Source organism: Girardinichthys multiradiatus, chromosome Y, assembly GCF_021462225.1.
Source record: "Girardinichthys multiradiatus isolate DD_20200921_A chromosome Y, DD_fGirMul_XY1, whole genome shotgun sequence".
Lineage (NCBI taxonomy): Eukaryota > Metazoa > Chordata > Actinopteri > Cyprinodontiformes > Goodeidae > Girardinichthys > Girardinichthys multiradiatus.
Window position 1 is genome coordinate 13,530,205 of NC_061818.1, and position 26,913 is coordinate 13,557,117.

The 26,913-nt window shown below is 38.9% G+C and overlaps 1 protein-coding gene and 1 non-coding gene across 2 annotated transcripts in view; one reads left to right on the plus strand and one right to left on the minus strand.

Annotated features, from left to right (window-relative positions):
- The window catches only part of LOC124863971 (growth factor receptor-bound protein 2), a 30,154-nt gene extending 11,603 nt beyond the window's left edge, over positions 1 to 18,551 (plus strand). Inside the window, exons 2-5 of the mRNA XM_047358565.1 lie at positions 9,171 to 9,268; positions 14,666 to 14,788; positions 15,291 to 15,459; positions 18,208 to 18,551. Coding sequence (XP_047214521.1) covers positions 9,171 to 9,268; positions 14,666 to 14,788; positions 15,291 to 15,459; positions 18,208 to 18,393 — 576 coding nt within the window. The 3' untranslated portion in view covers positions 18,394 to 18,551. The remainder of the gene's footprint in view (positions 1 to 9,170; positions 9,269 to 14,665; positions 14,789 to 15,290; positions 15,460 to 18,207) is intronic.
- A 6,973-nt stretch (positions 18,552 to 25,524) lies between these two features.
- On the minus strand, positions 25,525 to 25,606 carry trnas-aga. Its single transcript has one exon. It is a non-coding gene; the product is annotated as a tRNA-Ser (tRNA).
- Positions 25,607 to 26,913: the final 1,307 nt, after the last annotated feature.

Here is a 26,913-nt window from a genome sequence, read left to right on the forward strand (position 1 = left end):
AAGGAAATGCCAAAATGTCAGAAGTCCAGTGTCAAGTACCCACAGTCAGTGATGGTCTGGGGTGCCGTGTCAGCTGCTGGTGTTGGTCCACTGTGTTTTATCAAGGGCAGGGTCAATGCAGCTAGCTATCAGGAGATTTTGGAGCACTTCATGCTTCCATCTGCTGAAAAGCTTTATGGAGATGAAGATTTCATTTTTCAGCATGACCTGGCACCTGCTCACAGTGCCAAAACCACTGGTAAATGGTTTACTGACCATGGTATCACTGTGCTCAATTGGCCTGTCAACTCTCCTGACCTGAACCCCATAGAGAATCTGTGGGATATTGTGAAGAGAACGTTGAGAGACTCAAGACCCAACACTCTGGATGAGCTAAAGGCTGCTATCGAAGCATCCTGGGCCTCCATAAGACCTCAGCAGTGCCACAGGCTGATTGCCTCCATGCCACGCCGCATTGAAGCAGTCATTTCTGCCAAAGGATTCCTGACCAAGTATTGAGTGCATAACTGTACATGATTATTTGAAGGTTGACGTTTGTTGTATTAAAAACACTTTTCTTTTATTGGTCGGATGAAATATGCTAATTCTGTGAGATAGGAATTTTGGGTTTTCATGAGCTGTATGCCAAAATCATCCATATTAAGACAATAAAAGACCTGAAATATTTCAGTTAGTGTGCAATGAATCTAAAATATATGAATGTTACATTTTCATCATGACATTATAGAAAATAATGAACTTTATCACAATATGCAAATTTTTTGAGAAGGACCTGTATAGAGGCAGTAACAATTTACAGTAGTGTTTCTTAACCTGGGTTCACAGGTTTCTCAACAGCTTGTCATCAAATTCTGCAGAAGCCTATTTCTAACACATCAATTTAAATAAGATGTGTTTAAGCTGGAAATCCTCTAACACATGCATGGAAGTGGTTGTAATCAAGAAACATTGCTTTAGCATAACATCAAGCACTTAAAGGACTAGAAAGACTGATTTCAGTAGAACAACGAAATGCTGGTTTTAATGTAGACTGTTAGTAATAAACGTTGTGCAGGATGTGAATGTGAAGGCAATTTTCCCTTTCAATAAACTGATGGGGAATCACAAAAACTCATGTCACTTGCCAGTTACCACAGATGGAAGACGTTGCACTCTGCAGAATAAACATGGTTTTCCTGCTCTGAAAAAGGCACGCTCTCATCTTTTCACTTTTACCTTTAGGGATCTTTCCTTGAACTGATCATGAAGAGCGATTCTGTTTGCTTTGCTGCCTTGTTGGTTTGCTTTTGCTTGTGTTTATTTGCATGTTGTAACATCTCTTCTTGCCTTTTTTTTTCTTTTTCCTCAACAGCCTTTTTTTCCTCTGTACTTATCCCTCGTGTCGAGCCAGAGAACTGTAATTAGGTCTCCCTCATCTCCATGTCCCTCCCTGCAGACGTGCCATGAAGACGTCGGCAGCTGTATTTAAAGATTAAATAATTTTTCTCTGTGTATGCTTTATACAGATTTTGTTTCTATTCTGCGTAACAATCGAACAGTCCTATCCAAATAGAGACTTGTTCAAAATGTTTTTGTTTATTTTACATTTTGATTTGCCAAAGTGGCCTATGTTTTATCGCCTAAATAAAAGTAGAATGGTCCAGATTATACAGATTTCAGATTAGATGCTATTATTAAAGGGTTGTGGAGTTAATACAGCAGCTGTTAGTAAAGCTGCACTTTGCATTGAATGGCAGCAAGATTGGTGTTAATCCAGCAGTCGCTCCCGTATAAACGCAATGTTTACATCAGTTTCAGGTCTGATACATGGCTGTTGTATTTTCTTTTTCCAGTTCTCTATATAATGGACAAAGTTCACCATTTGTTCCCATGCTTCTGAAAGTGACCATGTGTATGTCCTTCAGTGTTGAGCTGAAAAATAAGTAAATAGGTTGTTTTGCAGAATAGGTTGCTTAAGGTTGTTTTTGTGTTCATTTAGAGGTGTAATTTCATGGTCTATTGTGGCGATTCTCTCATTGTATTATTAATTTAACAACAGAGTCAAAGATTAGCTTCAACACAAAACAAGGTAAGCTTTTACTGTTGGTGTGAAACTCATCATCTGTCCTCTTGCAAGTCAGCAGCTTCCCCCACTGGCTGCAAAACAAGGTCAGGCAGCTTCTTTTCTTTTTTTTTTCAATCTGTCTCTACATTCATCATAGCACCTCCAGGTTTTAAGTCGTCACACTAATGCTTCATCAACCTTTTTAAGGATTTAATTCTGCAGTCATCACTTACTGTGCTAGATAGTGTGCTGTTGTGGGTGTGAATCATTAAAAGATCGCAAGCTTCCACTGGGATCTTCTCTGCTATCCGTTCTCTAGGATTACATGTCGGATGATTATTTTATTATTGTTGAGATTACAATTGTTTGAGGGACGGAATTTCTTCATTCTTGCTAATCTACAGTTTCTTGACAAGATGAAATGGTTGGTGCCGTAGGTAGGGTTTAAATGACTGAGCAATGAGCAAGAATGCCCAGAATAATATGGTATTTTATTTTTATTCATCATGATTTTGATGTAAAACTCGATCATGTGATCACTGTTATAAAATTCAGGTGTATAACCATACTTTTTAGCTCAAATTATTTGTGATTACACGAGTTGTGCTGAGTAAGCACTGTTAATTGTTATCTCCAGCGTGCCAGCAGATTCAGCCTTTGATCCACAATTAAAACTACCATCTTGAGCACCATTGACACTGAATTGCTGTCCTCTTGTACGGAATAACACACAGTCTGTTAAAGCTTTCAAGATGCTGTTAAATTCCCTACTTACCCTTTAAGGCCTATTGAAGCTAGCGTTTCAACCTCAAGACACAACCTTTGAGGCCATCTTTGTTTGGAATATGACATTGAAATCATCTTGTGTTTAAACAATCCAGTTCTTGCTCCGCATGGTCAGTGAGTTCATGTTACAAGTCATAATAATTAAAACCTATTTTCTACTTTCCTATTTTTCTACAGGTCCTTTCAGCTGTAAATGATTCGTTACAAAGCTAGCATCACATTTCAGTGAAGTGATTTTATGGTATGAGAATTTTGGCTCATGATTGTATCAAATTCATTACATTTTTGCTAAGCAGAAATGTGTGTATAATGTGAAAATATGTTTAAAATGTATTGTTGCAAGTTACTGTTACTCAGTGCTGTGTTTTCCTGCATTATGAATGTGAACCGGTATTTTCTCTAGTAGGAGGAGCAGACATCCTAAATTTTATGTCACATTAACTCTCCCACTTCCACACAGATCAGTTCTGTTCCTTGGTTTTAACTGTTTAAAACATGTCTGTCTTCAGCTTAGGAGTTTCTGGATGACATTACCGCTATAGATAAAGATTAATTTAAAAAAATAAAACATCTTAAATATTTTTAGATTTGCAAAACTTAAGTATACATCATTTCTATGAGATTTTCAGAAACACTACACAGATTCGTAGATGATGTTACTGCTTATTCCCACAACTGCTGCGCGTGTGACAATATTTAACTTTTTTGTCTTAAGTGCATTGCTTATTCACTATACGACATACTATTATGAGCAGCATTTTAGAAATAAACCAATTGATCAACTAGTGTTGTATAAATTAGCAGATATATCATAGGCATTTCCGTCTCCAGCAGGAACAAACAAAAACATCCAGCATTTTGACCGTGTTTGTGTTTTCTGGCAGTTCTAAATATAACAACGCAGTCAGTGTACATTATAGAAAACACTTCACTGATGTTTATACAAATTGAGTGGAGGGGCGAGATGTTCTTTGCCGTCGCTTCATTGTCCTGTGTGGGTCCAGTTAAAAAGAATAATGGTAGCTTGTTTGCCCTCTGTTTTTAGGTGTGACTTTTTTCACGGACAGATGGTTCCAGTCTGTGGGAGAATTTCACATTTGAAACAAAAACGATTGAGTACAGAACAGTCTGCTAAGTTTGGCTACACATTTTGACACGGCCCCAACATTAAACTGCCTTCCTTGGCTAGCCTGAGCCTACACGGGTAAAGACTTTTGGTCGGACCCTTAAGCTGCCACAATTGCTAGTTGAATACCTCCACAGACATGGTGCGTGAGGATTTCCTCTTGTTGATTTAAGGAAAGACGTTGTTGATGTCCAGGGATGTGAATGAACACGATTCATTGAGACTTTAGGCCATTCGTTTGCATCATTCTGTTGCATTTTCATTTCTTTCTTCTATTATCTTCTACTTTCAGACCATCTAAAACATGCCCAGGAATTGTTAGTATTATAATCAAATTTGCTTTAATTGTAAATTTTTCAGAAGTTAATTCTAATAAGCTTGACCATGCTAACAATTATAACTAGCAGTTGTTTTTGCTAGTAGGGTCTGTTCTAAAATGATGAAGCTGCTCAATACATCAGTGTTCACAAGGCCACCATTAGAATTTACTGCTGACTGGAACAAATGGCCTGCTGCTGTGAACAGTCCTGCTTAGATATTCCAATCATATAGCCCTGTATTCCCCTTGAGTCCCACTGTTAAAATAATATTGATGGTGAGGCTGCATCGCATGGTGTTTCAAGTGTTAAGACAAAGTAGAGAGAAAGAAAAATGTTTTCCTTGTCTATCCCTAACCTTAACATTGCAATATTCCATTTTATATTGCTTGTTTTGTAACATCAAATTGTCCGGATAAGACCGTAATTTTGTAGTAGCTGGACTAAGACTTTCAATAAAGACATTCTGCTGTTCTGACATCTGATTAAATGAACAAACATTACTTTATGTGCATCAAGGTTGCTTCCTGCTGTGCAAACAAATGACTTAAGGAGCTTTAACAGGTCCTTTAAAACTGTATGCTGGGATGCAATAGGCTTTGAATTTGAAGGTTCGGGTGAAGCTTTAGTTCATCTGTCTTGATGTTTGCCTGACCTGCTGCAAAATCAGATTAATTCATACTCAAGGTAATCCCTGCTCTGATTTAATTCAGTCCTATGCAGTTTGTACAGATATGAGTATTCTAGCATCTGATTTTTCTTTATCTCTGCAACTGTCCATCTTTCCTACTACTTAATTATTATGTAGTAGGATTTAGTTAGTTGGCCTTTTTCTATTTTCAACGTATGCTCTTCTGAGCAATTTGTACAGTTGAGGTTGCCAGGAAGGCAGAGTAATCGTCTTTTACTCGCTACTCGTATCCTGCCAACATCTAAACAAATGCAACTGTTTTAACTCTGCTGTGCAAAGATTAAACACACATCAATCCTAGGGTGAACTACAACAGGCAAACAGGTTTAACTGACTTTCCAATAGAAAGAACAAAAGGAGAAATAATTTTTTGTTGCCACATTTTTTTAACGCAAAATTTAGTTTTGCTTAAGCATTATAAAAAGAGCTTATAAAGAGGGCTTTCTCCTCATGATATTTCTCAGATTATTTGAATTCATCATTTTGCAAAGACTTGTGCCACATAGTCATGTCCTACACTCATGGATTTGTGGCTAGAAGTGCTAAATTATTTTTAGATTGCATGCTTATGAGGGAGGGAGGGGGGAGTGTCAGCTGTGGAGTAGATAATCCAAACCTAGACCTTAGCTTGTCAAACTGAAACTCCTAGAACCATTGTGCTTTAACCAGATTAAAAAGGCAAAATAGAAATCTGAGCAAATACAAACCTTTCACTCAAATATTTCTATTTGGAACACTATTAGTTCACTCAGACAAAATGACCTTCGCTGTCTCAGTAGCTTAAAAAAGTGCCAACTAAGCAAATATCATTTCTGTTTTTCCTCATTAACTGCTATTGTTGCACTTTTAAAAGCTGTGTTCTGAGACACGTAATCTTTGAAGTTGCAACTATGTTTGCTGGTAAAATAGATTTTTTACAAAGAAACCTTCACAGTGACAGTGACCCTGCATGTTGCATACAGACAGCTCTGCATATGATCACAACACCTGCAGTGTAGGAGAAAGCTGAAACACAAGTTGTTAAATTTTACAACCTTTAAGGGAAAGTTTATTGAGTAGCAGAGCAACCTTTCCTGCAACCCTTCTGTACACACATAACTGGAACTGCACTGAATTGTTAAATGGGCTAAATTATTGACAAGTCCTATCAAAACAGAGGAAACATACCAGTATGACCCTAGCAAGGCAGGAAACTGCTCTTTGTGAGAACTTCATCAGCTGGGGCGTGATGGGAGTTAACTGAAGACTTTAGCAGCTTTACCATATACTCTCTGAATGATTAGGTCCATGCTGAAAATGGATTTAAAAAAGTTTGATTTTCCCTCCTTACAGATTTTCCCTCCAGTACAGTAGCATACCATGAAATCTGCAACTTCTGAAAATTATATTGCATACCACCTTATTCTCTCTCCTTTAGGGCTGCCAGAACCCCCTCAAGGAAGGCAGACTTTATTATGAGACTGCTTCTTTAGATAAGTTTCACTTCGGCATTCATGGTTAAAGCCAGTCAGTCACTGGGAGCATCACATGATGCTCATGACTGTGTGCTGCGGGTTAACTTTACTGTACTTCAGCACATTCAGGACTTTATTAAATCAAACTATTTCTGGTAAACGTTCACCCCGGAAATAACTTTGTTGCTTAAAAGTAAACATTTGGGTAGCTATTTAAACGAAAACTGATGATGCTGGCAAAATGGGATTTGGTTCTTAAGTTCCAATTTGTTGCCTAATGCACACTTTTAGTGTCATTCCTTTATTTGTTTGTTTCTCAAAACGGCGAGATGTACCAGTCAGACAGCCTTAGACTTAAGTTACATTTCTGATTTCCAGTTTTTGTAGTTCTGATCAGCTGAAGATTTTAGCCTTCCATGATTTCTTATCAAGAACTTTGTGAAATATAGGAAATATTTATTTTAAGCAGGCAGTGTTGATATTGGCAGCAGAGATGATGTCCAAAAAAAAACATTTGTTTTTCTTTCCTTTTACTTCTTGTTTAACCAGGGCTGCACAATATTAAAAAAATCTTTTGTTGATGATAATAATGGCAGATATTAATATGACTATATCAGTTGGGATATATGCATATTTGTTTCTTCCCCATCTTTCTTATCTGTGCTTCCATCACTCAGGTATCTTCAGTATTTTGGGCGACATCTAATGTGTCCGGTGGGAGCATCTGCTGCTGTGAGACTCTGTCCAACTGGCTAAATATTACATTAGCATATAAAATGCAAGTTCATAACACTTGGAATATATGAAGCACTAATTATTGCACTCCAGTCTGTTGCGACATGAACATTGAACGTACTGATATTGAGCTGTCGGTATACTGTGCAGCCCTAGTTTAAACACTTCACTGATACTGAACTTAACTTTGCGTTCTCTGCCATCAATAACTTCCACACAATCCCATCTGGTACATCTGTTCTCATTCTAATACAGTTTCCTCAGTGCCTAGAAATTCACTGTCTCACGTGTACTTATGGGGCATATGTACTTTGCCCGCTCCTGATTATGGACCACTTGTGATTCTGGTCCAGGGCCATTCCCTCGTCCTGTAAGGCTGGTCTTAAGCAGAATTAGCAGCTGGGGAAGACCTTAGACAGCTGGCATTCTGAAGGGTGAAACGAGCAAATGAACCAGAGTCACTCGCGTAGCGCATGGACCAATCAGACAGCTGTCCTGGGATTATACATTTAAGAGGAAATAGAAGAAGGAAGTGACAAGTGGTTTCCACCTAGATTGATACTTTTAACCTTATTATGCAATGCATTATAACAATATGTTTCTTATTCACCCTTTTACACCAGCAAATGTTACACATCTACTGTTATTAAAACAGGATTGGCGTCATTTAGCATAATCCACCCTAAACACAACACATACACTCTCATCTGCCATCTCTGTTCCTTCTGCTGTGTTTTAGGAAGGCTGTAGTGTGACAGACAACACATGGAAAGTAGAGCAACAGGGAGGAGGAAATCCTGTACTTCAGTAAATACTAACTTAGCTCTGTAAACTGAACGGACATGACATGGTTCGAAGAGGTTACATTAAATGAATAAAACATTTTTGATCTTTGGCATTGTTAAAGGATAGTTTCTTAGACATGCTTTGCTTTTACAAGGTTGAGTAACTTTTCCACAAATGTCTGAGGGAGAGGGGAACGAGGGATCAACCCGACAGCTTTACAACGAGTCAAAGTTGTTAACACATGTAATATATTTTATAGTTTTAGTTTTTTTGTAAATCCGGCTTTGTGTCCTGCTTGTCTGTGGTGGATGCATTAGGCCCGTGTCGTTGATTGGACTTTGACTTCTTTTATAGAGTCTTTCATAATTGAGGCTGCATGACTGTGCTTTGCTTTGTCACCCTTGAAAACACCCACAATTGTAAAGAAACAGTCAGTCATTTTCTACCGCTTATTCCATAGTGGGTCGCGGGGGAGCTGGTGCCTATCTCCAGCAGTCTATGGTCGAGAGGCGGGGCACACCCTGGACAGGTCGCCAGTCCATCACAGGGCAACACACAAACAACCATGCACACACTCATTCATACACCTACGGTCAATTTAGAGAGACCAATTAACCTAACAGGAATGTCTTTGGACTGTGGGAGGAAGCCGGAGTACCCGGTGAGAACCCACGCATGCACGGGAAGAACATGCAAACTCCATGCAGAAAGACCCCTGGCCGGGAATCGAACCCAGAACCTTCTTGCTGCAAGGCAACAGTGCTACCAACTGTGCCACCGTGCAGCCCTGTAAAGAAACAATAAAACATTATTTTGCTCTAATATAAATCATCTCCTTTGTTTCATAGGGTTGTTTTCTTTTTTTAATTTACAAAAGTTGTAAAATGGGACCTTTTTGTTTGTCATCTGCAACTGTTAAGGAAACCTCCCTCACATACGCTCATCGAGTGGCCCATTTACTGACCTCGATCTGAAAGATGCACCTCTGCTCTGCAGCCTTCATATACGCCTGTGGCTCATTGATCAGTTCCAATGTATTTGCCCTCTAGTCTAGTCTCAAATCTTTCTACCTTTATTCTTTTACCAATTCAAAAGCACTTGACATATTTTTGTGACGTATTTAATTCTGTCTTTAAAAACAACGATAAATTCTGAAATATTTCAATATTTTCATTTTTTTTTCTGTATCTAGTTGGGCTGACACGTCCTTTTTCTCTCTCTGCGCTTCTAGGTGTTAAATGAAGAGTGCGATCAGAACTGGTACAAGGCAGAACTAAATGGAAAAGACGGATTCATTCCCAAGAATTACATAGAGATGAAAGCCCATCCGTAAGTATTAAGTATGGTTGTGATCCATCTTTTATTGACGATTTGTTTTTTTTAAAGTTCGACTCTATGATGTGCTGGATAACGGTGAGTCAGAATTTGACCCTCCATCCAACCACAGATAAATGCAACAAACTTTACAGCAGTCATCTCATATAATCTAACAGTAAAAATGTCATTCAGCCAGTGAGATTCCTCCTAAAGAAAAGGTAGGATACAATCTGTCTGCTCATTCTTCAAATAGTAGATTAGCCTAGCGAACGTATTTGCAAAAAAAAAAAAAAAACAGCGGCTGACCTGAGAGTGTGTCCTCTGACGCTAAATCTGAGCCTTTTAACGCCTGCAGCTATATGTGGGAAAAAGCACTTGTTTAGGTTTAAAATAAGTACACCACAAAGTGTTCAGAAAATTTTATGAATAATTAATATTTATATTAAATACAACTGATGCTCCAGATGAAGTTGGACATAGTTGTAAAAAACAGCAACACAGATATCAGAATAAAATGTTTTGCAAAGCACCCAAACTACTCACTCTTTGTCGAGAGCATTAATAAGGTTCTTCACCCAATCCATTTCTCTGTTGATAATCTTTTCTTAATGAACTAAAGGCCAACACTGCGCCTCATTTGTCAGCCACACAGAGATAACATGCTGTGTTTGGTGTCTTGGCGTCGCCGTACGTTTCTTTGCCCCGGCAGAGAGGACGTCTTCGATCTCCTGAGGCTTCTAACTCCTCTCTGTCCGTTTGTAAGATCCGGTTATCAGCCAAACTGTAGTTTTCACAAAGCCTGAGCTATTTAGTTGACACACAGCTGACATCTCTTCCCTCTTGGATGACTCGGTGAAAAAAGTCCCGGTTGTTTAACAGTTATTTTTACCTTCGCATCTATGAATGTATCATCTCTGACTCTGAACGTTATAATTGTTGTTGGGTGGCTTGATTTGTTCCATTGTCGCCATGCTGCTGCCTTTCACCCACCAGTCTGACCAGAAGAGATGCAGATGGGTAGCTATGGACATTTCTATTCAATATTAATGATGATGAGTATGATTCCAGATATGTCACTTTGAATAAATGAAGCCAAAAATGAAGTCCAGCCCTGCTTCATGTCCCAATTAGTCTTTGGAAGCTGAAGGTTAAGTGATTGTGGATTGTGTGAAGTGGAGAAGAAAATGTTCCCTTTTATTGGCTTATAAGTGGCATGGTGCCTTTTTTCTTGTCAGAGTAGTGCTGTAGTTTTTCTACCGCTCCATAAAGTTTAATGCTTGGATAACAGTTAAACACAGCAATAGTAGTATTGTAAAAACGCTGTGAGTGTTTTTAAGAGTCTGTTAGATCTCCAAGCTACTGCCTCTTGACCAGCAGTTGTCATACCTTCCTCCTACTTGGCGGACAAGTTAATACATTTTCATCATATGGAACCTGCTGCATCAATGCCACGGTACGATGTCCTGTGTTTGACGTCGTCGCTCTTCGACAGTCTTCACCTGCATGCCTGGCTGCTTGGAGATGCTGCAGAAATGATGACTGTGGCAATTATAGAAGAATTACTTCAAAGAGCAAACCAAAGGGTCAAACTACACATTGTATAGATTTAGCGAATCCGGTGTAGTATCCTTCAAATCAAGACATTTGCTGCTATACTGGTCTAAGCTGTTAAATGCATTTTGTATTCTGTGCAGTCTTAGTGTTTCTGAGAATGTGAACAAACGAGGCTCCAAACTAGATTAGGAATACGTCAGTCATCACACAAATGCATACAGCATATGTTCCTAAAAGCAATAGGTTTGGAACTAAGAACCAGTTGCATGTGACATACAGTTTCTATCCAACCTCTTCAGATGAATCTTGGCAGGATCCTTGGAAGTCTTTCCCCCTGGACCCACGTTCAGTGCCAGATTACCTCTCTCTTTAATAATGTGCCCAGAGCCTCTTATACTTAATTGAATATTGACCTCACTGCATCATTGCTGTGGTGCAGTCAGAAGTAACTCTTTGGTCGGATGGTTCTCACTCTACTGGGCGTATCGTTTCTCGTTTTATTTACCTCTCTTCGTTGGTGCTGGTGGGCAGTTGTCCTCCTAACATTTTGCAGTAAAACATTTGGGCCACAACCCATTTGTTCTCTACAGTAAGATGATCCGTGGATCATTTAACAACAAAGTTCATCTGTGCCACACGTCGGTTGGTTTCTGCACAAATACTGTTGATTTCTCGTAAACATCTCTAGTTATAATAACTGGAGCTGCGGTGAGCATCAACAGTGCTTCGAATGGATCCATACCAACATTAGAACTAGGCAGGGGCTGCTACAAGATTCACAGTATTGACACAAACATTTAAAACAAAAATATAAGCCGTAATCAAAAATGTTTAACAGAAAAAAGCAACAATTGATAAATTGCTGCTGCTAAATTATATCACAGATATAATCTGTCTATATTTGTTTCTTTTTATTTTACACAGCTGAGAGTGTTGAGTTTCATGTACTCCTGATGGTAAAGGAAAAGCAAAGTTCCAACTAAAAATTTTTAGGAAAATCAAGAATAAAAAGCCCCTTCAGTCACAAGTGGTTGCATAAAGTTTAAGTCAGTTTCTGAACTTCTGCTGAAGTTAGTAGAAATAGTTAAATAAAAATCTGTTACTCATTCTGCAGAATATTGTCCCTTACTGCTGTTCTGCTCATCATGGAGTAGCATTGAAAACTCATGTTATCTCAGTAGCTGAGCTGAGGTAATCCAGTTTGCACTCTGGTTAACAGACACACTGTTTTAACAGGCCAACTTTATGTTGATAACAATAACGGTGGCAACATTTAAATTCCAGCCCATAATTTTCTAAGCAGTCGGCTGTCTTTCTTTTAAATAAGAGAAATGTGACTGATGATTGTGGTAGAGCGAACAGGAAAGGGAGGAGCCACTTCACTCCCAACTCTGTTCAGTCCAAAGCTTTCTCTGGCATTTTATTAGAGGAGCTTTAAGCAGCAGGAGCCTTATGGTGGGAAATTGTAATGGTTTTGAAACCGTAGCTTTTTAGAACCATAGTATTGCTTGAGGTGCCTATTAACGACCACAAGTTTTAATATATTTTGGTGTGTTAAAGAAGCCTTAGTTGATAACATTTGTTGTGTCTTAAAGGTTTTTACTAAGAAAATCTGATGTGTTGTGAATTTGTGTTCCCTGACCTTCTGCTGCATTTACAGCTGCTAATCATTTACACTACATCTGTACCAGCTTTACACATCCAGACAATGAAAGTTTAGCTCATTCAGTTTTTGAAAAACAGCTTGTGTCTGGTCCAACTGGATGGTGAGCACCTGGTAAACATCAACTTTCTCAGTTGGATTTACGTGTAAACTAGGCTATTCTAGGACACATCATGCTATAAAAGCAAACCATGCTGTTAAAGCTCTGGCTGTATGTTTTGGGTTGTTCTGCTCGAAGGTTAACCTCTACCCCAGTCAGAAGTCTTTTTCAGCCTGGAGGAGGTTGTCTTCTAGTATGTCCTATGTTGAGAACATCGACTCTGACCAACTTCCCTGTTCTTAATCAGGAAAAGCGTTGTGGCACAGCATGATGCTGCTACCACCATGTTTTACAGTGAACATATTCACCACACGAAGCCTTTTTCATGTCAGCCAAAAAACATCCAGTTTTTATGTCATAGCCCACGTGGCTCGGAGCTAACTGCAGGCTGAACTTCTTATGGCTTTCTCTCAACCAAGGCCTCCTTTTTGCCATTTGGTAGCGTTACTGCTTAGATTAAAAAATATGTGCAAAAAGCAAAACTTGAGAGTTGAATCTGGTGAATTTTAACTTTCATTTTTAGTATAATGTAGTTTTATTGTGAGCTTTAAATCTGCTGAATAGAATGTATTGCTGTAATATTAACAATCTGCTACAAACGTACCAGGCTTCCACACCTCCCAACAGACGGGCCTACACTGCTTTGCTGTGTAACGAAGCACAATGGTGTGGTTCAGTACCCAATCAGTCATGTCTGCTTGTAGACAGATCTTTGACCTTGTTCAACAATGATTGCGTTCTGTGACTCATGGTTACACATGCATGTTTCCACAACAGTAGACATGTCTGTTGCTCATTTTATTTCCAGTTTTCCTTTTTTTTTTTATTTGGGTGCATGAATTGCTCTGCTATCAGGCTGATCTAACAGGGAAAGAGACGCGTTGTGCAGATTTTCTGTCCTGCCGAGCTGAGATTCAAAGTGGGTTAAGAGTTGGCCATTTTATTACCGATTCCCAACAAAGTTTGAAGTAGCCAAGATCCTATCTTTAGGATGACTTTACTGCTTCTAATTGTTTGCACAAGGTTAAAGATTCAACATGATTTGCCTTAGCTGTTAATCAAAAAGCAGATTGAAGTTATTTAACACAACTTTTAATGACTTAAACCCAGATTTAAACCTAAACGTATTATTTCTATTGCTTGCTTCATTCTGGACTTTGAAACTTCCATTTTAAATCTGGGTAGCTATACAACTTAGAGCAGCTTTGCATTTATAGTTACATAACTAGTCTAGCTGTGGTTGTGCTAAAGGACAGTTCGGTTCCATTGGACCAGTCGGTCCTGGTTTCAAACAGAACTGCACATCATTCATACAGGTGGAAAACAGTGATTCTTGCGATTTGATGGCAAACATCTTAAGAAGCAGCGACCACAGTTCAGTTCAGTTCAGTTCTGTTTGTCGATAGAGCACTGATTCCCTTATAGACAGATTCTAAACCAGTTACATAGATTCCAAACAGTTATGAAAACGGTACAGTCAAGTTCTGTTTATTATGCCTATTAGTAAAAAAAGTTTTCTATCTCAGGAAACAGTTGGTATCATCAAATGACTGACAGCAGCAACCCCTGAAAGGGCTTGTAGGGACAGTTGATGACATCGAGTTGTTAACTGTACAGCAATCTCTCATACTGGGCATGACTGGGAGTTTAGGAGGCCAGAGCAGACACATGCACAGACAAAAAAGCACTGAAGCACTGCTCAGAAGTACGTTCTATGTTAAAGAAAAATTGTTGATGCCAGCGGTAGCTCCTATAGTGGAGTCTAGAGGAGAACCACCGCTAACTATGAGCTCTGACATCAGGCCCAATAAATGCAAACGGAAATCAATGTTTCCTGTTTGAATGTTAGCTCCTTCATTTTTATTATTATTATTCTTATAGAGCTAGTTTCATGTTTGGTTTAAACTGCTGTTTACTGTCTTCATACCTGTTGACCAGCAGCATTTGAGGCATTTGTTTACTCTTGTTGTATTTACTTCTGTTTTCTTTCTGACAAGGTTGACCTGAACCCTCATCTCTCTGTGTTTGTGAGCAATCCAACGTCTACATTAAAGCTCACAGTTGCACCCATTTCTTGTGTTTGCTTCCGCAGGTGGTTCTTCGGGAAGATTCCCCGTGCCAAAGCAGAGGAGATGCTAAACAAACAGAGGCATGATGGGGCTTTTCTCATTAGAGAGAGCGAGAGTGCACCAGGAGACTTCTCCCTTTCTGTGAAGTGAGTAGAACATGTCAGATGTCACAAACCCATGGCAGATATGAGTCAGCTTCAGTTTCCTCTGAACTCGGCTTGATGTTCTCCTTATATCAGTCTACATGTTATGAGCTTCCATACATAGCATGACTGAGTCTTCCGCAAAGTCACTTCCCTAATGTGGTGAAACTGCAGCGCTGCCATGTTGTCACTAACCTCTCTTTGATTTGTGATGGGTGTAAAACGCTGTCATTCTTTGCGTGTTAGCTCATTTCCTCTTATCTCTTTTCTTTTAGCAATGTAAATGTAAAGCTGATGCCAAGATAAGAATCCTAATTACTTTCAGACAGTTTTCCAACCATTTAGACAGCGCATATAAAAAGTCACTTTGTAGCAAACTGTAGTCTTTCTGCTCTGCCTCTGTGGGAAATGAGTTTTTTTTTTTTTTTTTTTTTTTTTTCTTTAATTGCTCTGGGTTTTTTTCAAGCTTCCACCGCTCATAGTTTCCTACCGTTATCTGTTCTAGGTTTGGAAATGATGTCCAGCATTTCAAGGTCCTTCGTGATGGGGCTGGGAAGTATTTCCTTTGGGTGGTGAAGTTCAACTCTCTTAATGAGCTGGTGGATTACCACCGCACAACTTCGGTTTCCCGCAATCAGCAAATCTTCCTGCGAGACATAGAGCAGATCACCCAGGTAAGAGGTGACACCCTAGGGATGCGTAGCCCCTTAGTCTTGGCTCGAGGCAGCTCTTATACAGTGACTGAAACAAGATTAGGTCATTTTATTTAGTCAACTTGGGAAGGTGTTTCTAGAGTTCATTATGCATGTTAAAAACTTTGCACAGTAAATAGTCAGATCTGTACTTGCCTGCGGTTGATGCTTTTAGTAAACTTGGCACTTTTTCTTTTGACATTTGCTTTGCAAAAGTATTCATACCCCTTGAACTTCTCACATTTTGTCATTTTAAAGCCAAGAACTTGAAGGTATTTTATGTTCTGGACCAACACAGAGTGGTGCTGAATTATGATGTGGAAGGAAAATGAAACGTAGGTTTTCAATATGTTGTACAAATAAAAAATCTGAAAAGTGTGGCACTTAACACTTTAATTGCACCATTGTAAGACGTGTTTTGATCTAAACCATTTTGTTTTCATTTTGGCTCAATGTTTGGTGTTGTCTGTCTGGAGCGTGAACCTCTGCCCCAGTTTCAGGTTTTTTGCAGCCTCCACTAGGTGTTCTTTCATGATTAGAGAGCCTATATTCAGCTTCATCTGTCTTCCTATCCCCACAGCATGATGCTGCCACCGACATGTTTAGTGGTGGGGATGGTCTCCTCATACTGAATGTATAGAATATATAATGTATTTGCATGTAAGAGTAAAAGAACAGTTTCTGTTTCATCCTTTTCAGATTTACACTCAACATGGCTTGCAACACACTGTAAACCAGTCTGCTTATGGCTTTCTTTCAGCAGTGATTTTCTTCTTGCTACTCTTCTATTAAAACTATATGTTTAAATACAAATGCCTGCCACACTTCTCAGGTTTTTATTTGTGAAAACATTTACAAACCATGTATTATTTTTTTTACATTTCAAAGCGCTTTAGTGGTTATGAATGTTGTAGATGTAGTACGTGCTATGGTTTACCAGACAGACAGGCCTACGATTACTTATAAGGGCCGAGCCTCCTATAAACATGAAAAGGTATCTTCTGTGCAGCATATTGAACCTCAGTCATGTTCTGCACATACCACAAGCTACAAAACGCTAGCAGCTGCAAACAACAACATGCACCTGTTCTAAAGGCAACTGTAGACAACTCAACAATTAGATTTATCGTACTCATGTGAGATGCCTAGTCAGTTATCAAAGGGATCAGTGCTATCTAATTGATGAAGTATGCGAGTTCACATTTTTTATTTTCAGCTTTCTTCCTGGAAATTCTTCAGCATCAGATTTGGAAAATATTGCAGATTTACGAACACAATAACTTCCTCTATTCCACAGTCTGCTCTTACTAATGTTAGTGTTAGCTATGGTTATTTGTATTCCATGAATACAAATACTGCACAGCTTTAACTCCACCTCTACAGTTTCAAGATGAACTACAGTGAAAGGCGGGCAGAAAATACCCTTAAATTCAAGCTGTGGTTAGGTTGCAGCTGCAAGGTTGAGGGACAGCAGCAGGGGAAGGCAGAGAGATAACAACCAAAACCACTCAGAAGAAGTGATGCTGGAGGTGAGACGAAGGGAAAGATTGAGAGAGAGCAAGTGTGTGTGAGATGGTCTGGAGAGGAACTACAAGGTATTGTGTGTATGACAGGAAAAGTTATTATTTTTTTTAACAAAACGACTTACAGTTTTTAACAATTGTTAAAAACTGGATATAAAAATTCGAAAGGTAAAAAAGCAAAACTAGCTGCAATCCCCTGGTTGTATAACCATGCTTACGCTGGAATACTTTATTGAATCAACTCTTGATTGAGAGTCTTTTTTTGGATCCACAGCTGTCATTAGTCATTCTGATAAACTGGTAGGATTTTCCACTGACTTGCATATTGAGCAACAGCGACGTTACTAAAACTGGATGTTTCATTATAAACGATTAAATAACAGTGCAGAAATCCTGACTCTAGCCTTCATGTAACACTAAAGGAGCCGCAGGGATTTCTAGTTAAAACAAACATCCAGGCTGGGCTAGATTCCCCCAAACCATTCTAAGCATTGAATGTTATCGTCTGATAGAACCAACGTTTAAGTTCAGCAGGACAACAAAACACCCTCAGTAAAATGTGGAGGCAGCGTCATGCTCTGGGATTCCCTCTTTTTCAGACTTTGTGTTGAAGTGGATGAAATCATGAACAGTTTCAAATACCAGATATTTTTGGCCCAAAAGCCTCAGGTTGTCTGTTTTGACAATCAAGAGGGATTATATTTTCACCATCACAACCCAAACATACATCCCAATCAACAAGAGAGGTCTTCACTATCTGATAGATTAGAGCACTTCTGCCAGGCAGAGTGGGCAGATATGACCAAGTCAGGATGATGGATACTGGCAGACTTTAACAAAGCATTATAACGACAATATGCGCTCTTATGCCACCGGGTTACTGCACCTTTTATTATTTTTTATTATTATTATTTTCCTTCTAGCAGATTAGTTTGTTCTTCAGTATAATTGTAAAGGCTATATGACAGATTAAAGGTGGAAGAACTTTTGAAATAATTTGTCATGGGATCATTTTTTGCCGAGTTTGTTAACAGCGATGGGTAGACTATTTCTTTTGTGCAGCAACAGATTTTTTTTCTCCTTTTGACGTGAAAATTATTGTTTAGACTTAACCCTGCTAAATATGGAATATTTTTACTACAGAATTAGTTATGTTGAGTTTGCTTCCTGCTCAACCTTCTCACAATCTCTTTTTCTTCCCCTTCAGCACCCTACATATGTGCAAGCGCTCTTTGACTTTGACCCCCAGGAGGAAGGAGAGTTGGGTTTCAGACGCGGTGACTTCATCCAAGTCCTGGACAACTCTGACCCCAACTGGTGGAAAGGAGGCTGCCACGGCCAAACGGGCATGTTCCCTCGCAACTACGTCACTCCTGTTAATCGGAACATGTAAACAAAAAAAAAGAAAGAAATTCAGACCAACACAACAGCAACCATCACCACCATCATTATCACAATTGTTCTTGACCTCATCCTCCCCGCCATCCAATCTACAACCAACCCCTTACCTCTCTGGGTCATCCCCCCCACCCCCACCCCAGTGACATAAAAGAAGAAGAAGAAGGCAAATGACTGAAAGAGGGAGAGAGAAAGCAGGAGTAGAGCTGCCGTAGGCGTAGCTATGTGGGTGGCAGCAGAGCGCAATCAACCTCTATCCGCGCTGAGAAAGTTCACCTCCCTGCTGAACGCCTCAGTGAGGACTGAACTCTGAGGGAAATCAAAATGGAGGAAAAAAAACTAAAGCATCGTGTACCAACCGTGAAGATAACCAAATGATTGAACCGCTCCCACAGCTGCTTCTGTCTTCTCAACTTCTTAACATTCTGCCCGTTTTCCTTTTACTTCTTTGCCGCATGTTGTTTTAATCACGTCAGCAAATTGTCTACCAGTAAATCGGAACTCGTTTTAAGGAAAAATTTATAAAAATTAAAAAAGGAACTGTTTTAAATAATGTACAAAAAGAGAAGTGATGCCATCTTAACATCACAGCTAGTTTCCATGTTTTAAGACCATTGGCATGTAAGCATTGTACATCAGTTGTCAGCTTTATAAATGAATCAAGTATAGAGAGAATCCATTTTTTAAGAATATATATTATATATTTGTATGTTTGTCTCTTTTACCTCTAAACAAATTGTTTTCCATTTGTAAATTATGTTCGATTTTCTGTTAGTTTAGAATAAGACCTAGTAGCTCTAGAATGTGATAATTGGCGACTTTTTCTTTCATTTTTCCGGGGTCTTGGATTATGACATTTAAGGCTTCACAGCTTCCAATTTGAGAAGATTTCTTGTCTGTCATGCAAGTACAGTAAAGTTAGTTATCTGAAGGAGCCAGTCTTGTCAGAAAGCTAATAATGACCAGCAACAAGAGCCGTGAGTGCTGAGAAAGCCCTTCAGCTACCTTAGCACACTGATGGCAACCATGCTATTTTGGCAGTGACTGTAGCTGACTTCACCTATCGACAAACATGAGGGAAGCACCGGTCTGAGAACTGAACCACACAAGGGATTTCAAACGACATGCTGAAGTAGTAGTGTTGTCAATATTCATTTAGAGAGTGGTCCACACGGATGTATACAGGTAGTCAACGGTCATATTCAGATACATTAAATGCATGCACAAGCAGACACTCTCCTGCGAGTAACAAAAGGGGCTGAGTTTGGGTAATCGCCAGTGCAGACCTGCAGCTGGCAGAAAACTGAGATTGTTTTTTTTTTTTGTTGTTTTTTTTTTTTTTTCAAATGCTAAAAGTTGAGAGATCAGCTGAAATAATGTAAACAACTTATTTGTTTTTGTGTTTAATGTGCCGTGTGGTCAAGCACTTTCTTTTTTTTTTTTTTTTTGGTTTTGGTTTTTTTAGAACCTTTAAATTTTTGTGCGTTCAGTGCGTGTTTATTTACCGTTTGTGTTCACCTTGTTTTGTTTGTTTCCGTTTCTTGTTCTCTCTGGATAGTGCCTTTCTCTGATGTGTCAGTGTCTCCGATCTGCTACTTTGAGCCCCATCCCGCTTTGCTCAGGATCTGCTGGTCCTGCATTGATAGTAAATGTAAATAATCAAAGATGTCCCATCAGATAAAACTCAGCATTCTTTCCTCCTACATCAGGCCACCTTCACCCTCACCAACAAGGAACTGTTGTGTCTCTCTCCTCGTCTTACCTTTCGACACTTTGCTTTTTTTTTTTTTTATTTGCGTCTGTGTTTTCAATTAATAAAATGCAGTTATTAAAAAAATTTGTTAGTCTTTTCTTTGCTATTGGCTAGTATAAGATTCTGATGGAACAACATTAAGTAAAAATTGCAGCTTTAAGAACTAATTTAACAATTGTCCATAACACTGCTAATAGGATTGATTATTACAGTTTTATTATTTGAACCATCAGCTCCTTGTTTGGCAGAAACCTGCTCCTGTCGATTACAAAAACCACCAAAAAGCTTTATTTATAATTTTTTTTTTTCTCATCTTTTATTCTAGTATACAATTGGAGATAGTTTGTGGGTTGGGAATGAGTTTCATTAGAACAGTTAGCTATAGCATATGGTATTTTGGTTTTGATACGCAGACTTATGAAATATAAAATTATTTTTTTAATAGTTCTGTTTTTCTTTTTATAAATGACATACCCATTATATAATATTTAAAATAATGTGAGCTGATAGTAAATTGCCCATCTGCTTTAACTAGCCTTCAGTCTGCTGCTTAACAGCATATCCCTGATGAGTGTGGTTAGAAGCGTTTCCTTGAATTCCCCCTTGTTTTTTGGTCCCCGACCAAAATATTTCCAAATATTGATTTTGTCTATCATGTAACAAAGAAAATAATGTTGCAGACCCCAATTTAGCCTGCTGACTGGCAGTGTGCAGCAACAGGTGTGGGTCTGTTGTGTACTCCATGCCCCATACAGCAGGAGAAAACTTGATAAAAGACATTTCAGATCCAGCCTCATGCTTACATTAGATGCAAGCAGAAAGAAATTCTTTAAAGCCTCTTCAAAACATTCTCATTCATATTTGCAACATTTTGTCCAAAAGTATTATATATTGTACTATACCTCGGTGTCCTTTTTCTTCTTTTTGTTTTTACCCAAACTGCTGCAAGAAGAAAAAATCCCATATGAGTGCAGTTTATTTACATTGGTTCTGGTATTTCCGAGTTAATTCTTATCAGGCGCCTATTTATCAACGGAAAACTGAGGGATTGATACTGCATTGAACATTGACAACCAGGGGTTTCCCTAAAAGTCAGGGCAGGATGTTGATGCACTTACAAAGCGGAGTCGTACTCCAGGTAATACAGTATGCAATGCTGAAGAATTTGATACCTTGTGGCAGAGTGACTACATTTTAGAAACTACAGTCAAAGAGTTTAGTTTTTTTCTAGTCTAGATTTTTCGAGTGTTTTTCGATTCTGTGATGTAGATGATGTAGATGATGCACATGCATCAGCAGATCTAAAGAGGAAGCTGATGATACCATTTCTTGAATAGAATATTGCGTTGCTCTGCATGCAGCATGCTGCTGCAGCCCTGCAAGATGTTAACCGGCACATCAGCCACGGTCTGGTGCACTGTATGCATCGCATTTTCACAATCGACACTGTTTCTTAGGCCCTCCTCCCTGCCGTTTCTGCCGCAGACCACCTGAAACATATTGAGTTGCGTCTGTGCTGCTGTCCTATTTGTGGGTCTCTCAACTGGAATTATTCATAATGTCATGCTGCCTCAGTGCAACTATTAATCTCTGGACAAAGTCATTCACACTGCAGCCTATGTGATTCAAATGAAGGGCCTTCTTTTTTTTTTCCTCCGCAGTATGTGCATAAAACGCAGAGTGCAGCACAAAGTGCAAAGATGCCTTTTCTAAAGTCTAAGGCTAAAGCACTATTTCTGCCCCAGGGGTTTTGCCTCTGAAGTCTGACGAAGCTGCCATATGGTGCTGCTACAGAAGTCGACAGCGAGGCTTTAAAAAGCCCCGGCCCTCCATTCAGTCGAGACATGATTTGAGAATTTGCAAGTTCGTACCCCGTGAACTGTTCCACGTTTGTCACGTCACAACAAATTTCAGTGTAATCTATTGGGATTCGATGCAATGGACCAATTAGGGCTGCAACTAACACTTATTATGCTAACTGATTCATCTGTGAACTATTTTTTGGGGTAATCTATTAATTGGATAGCAAAAGGTGCTTAATAGGAGATTTGTTTTACAGAATTTGAACCAAGGGAAGCTAAAACTATGCTATTTGAGGAGTTCTCGATAGAACATATTTACAGACAAAGAAGGGTTTTCATCTTAAATGAAAAATGTACATATTGTACAATGTTGGCCTATTTAATGCTCTGAGTGGGTTCTTCTTTCACAAATGGCATTTTGTACTGTCTGTATACTCCAGTTAACGATTAGTGGATTACTAAATAATTTGATAATATTCCAATAAGCGATTAATTTTTTCAGCCCTAAGACCAACACAAAGTAGTGTTTTAATATGAGGTGGAAGGGAAAATATACAAGGTTTCAAAATGTTTTACCAGCACACATCTGAAAAGTGCGGCATGCATTAGTTTTCAGCCCCATTTGATCTGATTCACCCAAATGAAATCCTTTGCAACCAGTTGACATAATTAAGCAATCTTCAACATCCTAATCAGTAAGCAAAGTCCATGTGTATTTAATATCTGTATAAATTGGGCTATTCTGCAAAGGTTTGTTTGAGAGCCTTAGTAAACAAACAGCATCATGAAGACCAAAGAGCACTTTAGACAGTTCAGGGATAACGTTGTGGAGAAGTTGAACGCAGGGTTAGGTGATGGCCATCTTCACTTGAAAAAGAGATGGAACTTCAATTAACATTCTAGTTAAATGAAAAAAAACTAGCTTCAAAACTTTGAACATCTCATGGAGAACTGCTCAATTCATCATCTGTGGTACAACAGCAGTCCTGACAAGACATGACAGTCCACCAAAACAGAAAGGTCAGGCAAAAACAAGACCTTGGTAAGTCTGGAGGAGCTCCAGAAATACTCCGCTCAGGTGAAAGCATCTGTCAACTACACGACTAATAATCCCCACCTCACAAACTTAGCTTTTAGGGAACAGAGGCAAAAAGGAAGTCAGATGTGCCATTAGCAGTTTGCCACAAACAACCATATGGAAGAAGGTGCTCTGGTTAGATGAGACCAATCTCATCTCTTAGATCTCTTAGATTTTGACTCACATGAAAAGCACCTTGAACACTCTACTCTCGATGTGAAACATGGTGGCAGGATTATGCGGTGATGGTGCTTGTTTCAGCAGGGACAGTGGAAGTGGACTGAGCTAAATCCAGGCCAGTGGAAGAAAACCTGTTTGAGACCAGGCCAGAGGTTCAGCATCATACCCCAAAGGACTTGCAGCAAAATCTGCATTGAAAGGAAATTCTGCCAATCATTGACTACAAGGATCTAAAGACAAAAGTACACCATACTTTTCAGATTTTCTTTTGTGAAAAGATTTTAAAACAGATATACTTTATGTGGTTTTATGATTATGAATACAATATTTTTGTTCTTCTTTAAAATTATACATAATGCTATCAAAGAATAAAATGAGTGGAGAATAATGACTGCTTTCAGCTGAACCAGACGTGCATTTGTAGCTGTCACCACACCCTAACACTCTTGGAGCTGACAGGCGATACCAGGTTTTCCCATTTTCAAAGTTGGATTGGTTTGTTGCTATCAGGAAAAAGGAGGAAGGCTGTGAGCCATGACACAACGCAAATGATGGAGCACTGTAAAAAAAATATTAGCATGCAAGAGACACACAAAAAGCCCCACAAGAGGATGTAACATTTTGGTTGAACTCTTCGGTGTCTATTTCTTCCCATATTGTCAGTTTACTGCTGCAAATTATAACACATGGGTAAGCTGCAGTCTGCCTGCCTCAAGGGGATGAACTTAAATCCTGCAATCACAAATCCATGCAAACAATAGGCATCTCTGTGGAGGTGTTTGATACGCATTAAAGTTATCAGATCACTTGCTTCAGCTGCATGAGTGAATGCATTTATCTGACACGCAAAGGTTGAGACTTTCCACTCCATTCCCCATCAGCCCCACAGGTAGAGGTGACGCTTACAAGTCTGGCTGTGTTTGGACTCACGTTAGACCAGTTGTACACAGTACAAAGCTCTATGTTCCAGTGTAACCAGTCAAAACACTGGTGCACATATCATGCTTTATGCAAATGACATGTGTACTGCAAACATTGCTGTCATTGTAACCATGTCAGGGGCTTTTTGCTCCTGCTAAATATTGCAAATAAACTTTTGCAGTCTGGGAAAGCAGCTATTTAAAACAGTTACAGAATTTAGATACTTCACGTGATTCAATTACCGATGCTAAGATGAAGCTGCATAAAAATGTCAATACTTCTATAATAAAATCTGAATTTAGAGAACTTCTTCGTCCACAACTTCAGGATTTCTTCAGTCATTTTTAGTGTACTACTGCCACCTGCTGGGCTTTTTCTGCCACTACGCAATAACAGGGAACGCCTGAATAACACGTGTGCATATTCGCTTTTTTATGTGTTGGTCTTGTTTTCTGGTGTTTATTTGTAATATTTAAGATATAACTGATATTATCACTTTCAAAAGCCTAAAAATTGTTCTTTCGATTATGTAACAAACAAGGCTATGTAAACATTGACCCATCTCCGAATATTTTTTTTGTCTTTAGATAGTCCTAAAATTATTAAACGTAATAATTTTGAGATCTTTGTAACCCTACTAGATACTATTTTTTGCATAATTTTGTTTGTATTGTGGGGTGAATTTAAATTTTTCACAATTTTTCTTTTTATTCATAATTTTTCATAGACCTTTTAAATGAAATAGAGCAATCTAATTATTATTATCATTAGGTTAAGATTTTTTTTTATTTACGTAAACCTACCAATCTGGATGTATGGCTAGATATAAAATCAACTTCGACGGCTTTTTATTGACTGCGCAAATAGACGTCGAACACAATCAGTGCCGGAGCCAGTTTTTAATTTTTTTGTTTGTTTTGTTTTTGATTTTGTGTATGCTGAGAACTGAGGTTAAGAATTTGTCATTCATAAAAAAAATGGAAAACATCACACACTTTCTTATCCTGACGTATTACGTAACTTTTTTTTTTGACTTGGGATTTTCGGAACCTTGAATGGGTTCTGGTTTGGAATTGACTTAGTTCTTGTTAGGACTGTGTATGATTTGTTAGGAACTGTTTTACGCTCTGACTGTAAGATCAGTCTGTTTTATCTAACTGGTTAAATAAACAGCATTTTGAAGCAGTTTCAGATTGGAGGCGCTGTTTCGTCATGTATATATTTCAGAGGGATTGAACATCCAGTACCTGAAGAGCACCGTTTGCTACTTTGTCTACTCGATCAGGGGCAATAACCAGCAAATGAAAACATCTGAACTAAAAGATATTTTCTGTGTAATATTTGTAATTGAAAAGCAGAAGGCTTTCTATGAAGAACTAAAAGGAAAATATCCGTTGTCGGCAGGATTCGAACCTGCGCGGGGAGACCCCAATGGATTTCTAGTCCATCGCCTTAACCACTCGGCCACGACAACATACGTATACACGTCACAGACGACAAAAAAATCTCCGTGGCATTTTTGTTGCGCAATCTGTACTTGTTGTAGAGATTAGACAGGACAACTGGGTCAGATAACTGAAAGCTAGGATTAAGTAGTTTCTATCTTAAATATATGATAAACAGCATCCAGCTACCCTCTTGACAGAGCTGGATTATTGTGTCAAATACCAGTGATGAAGAACTTAGTGTTTTCATATTTAAAAAAAAACTAAAGGTAACTGCGAGGTGTCATTCTCTTTAAATAATATATGCATTCACACAGGTATTTACACAGGTATGTGCTTCAAACACTGTTGGTCTACTGGTATTTTCACGCACAAAAATCCCTGTTTACAGAGGATGGTTGTGAAAATAAGAAAATATTCAGTGACTGGCATTTAGAGGGACGAAAACGCCTTGTTGATGTCAGAGTACAGAGATGTATTCACACACTGACTACAGATGAGAGAAAGGCAACAATCTAGAAAAACACTCTTTGCAACCATGCAATCTTTGAACGATAATAGCTAACCTTGAAAAGACCATACCAAGTGCCAGTCCTGTCAGCTATTATGAGTGACCTGGAACTAACAAGTAAGCTGATGAGTGTATTAGCAGGTTTGGATCTGTTAGTGAAAGAAAAGCTCTTCGTAGGACTGCTGAGGGTTTCATGGGAGTTTGGTTGTCCAGCTCACATGTGTTTTGGGGATCTAGAGAAGGCTTATGACTGGTTCCCTGCAGACATTTTGTGGAGGGGGTACAGTGGTAGTAGGCGGTGCAGGGGATGCTTTGAAGAGCTACCTGGTCTATACATTACTAAAAGCAGGCACAAAGTCAAACTTATTACCAGGGCAAGGTGGACTCCATCAGGGCTGTCTCTCTATCTTTACTTTTTGTAAATAATGTGGTTCTGCTGGCATCATATATTTATATTTAATGTGTTGTGAGAAACCAAAGTGTAATTCCTTGTTTTGCTTACAATCTTGGACCAATGAAGCTGATTTTGAATTCTGGATCTTCAAGCCATCCCCGCAATATGGATTAAATGGCTGAAATTAACCTCTTCTGTGATGAGGGTTTGGCTCAGGGCTAAGATCCTCTATCAATAGAGCAATAAAATGAGCCCGCTAAGGTGGTTCAGGCATCTGATAAAAACGCCTTCTGGGTCAACTTCTTTTAGGCTTTCCAAGTACATTTCTCTGGGATATGACGCCTGGACCAGAACCAGAACACAGGGGAAGCACTAAGTCTTACGTCTCGACTGGGAGCACCTTGGGATGCTCTAGTGTCGCTGGAAAGAGG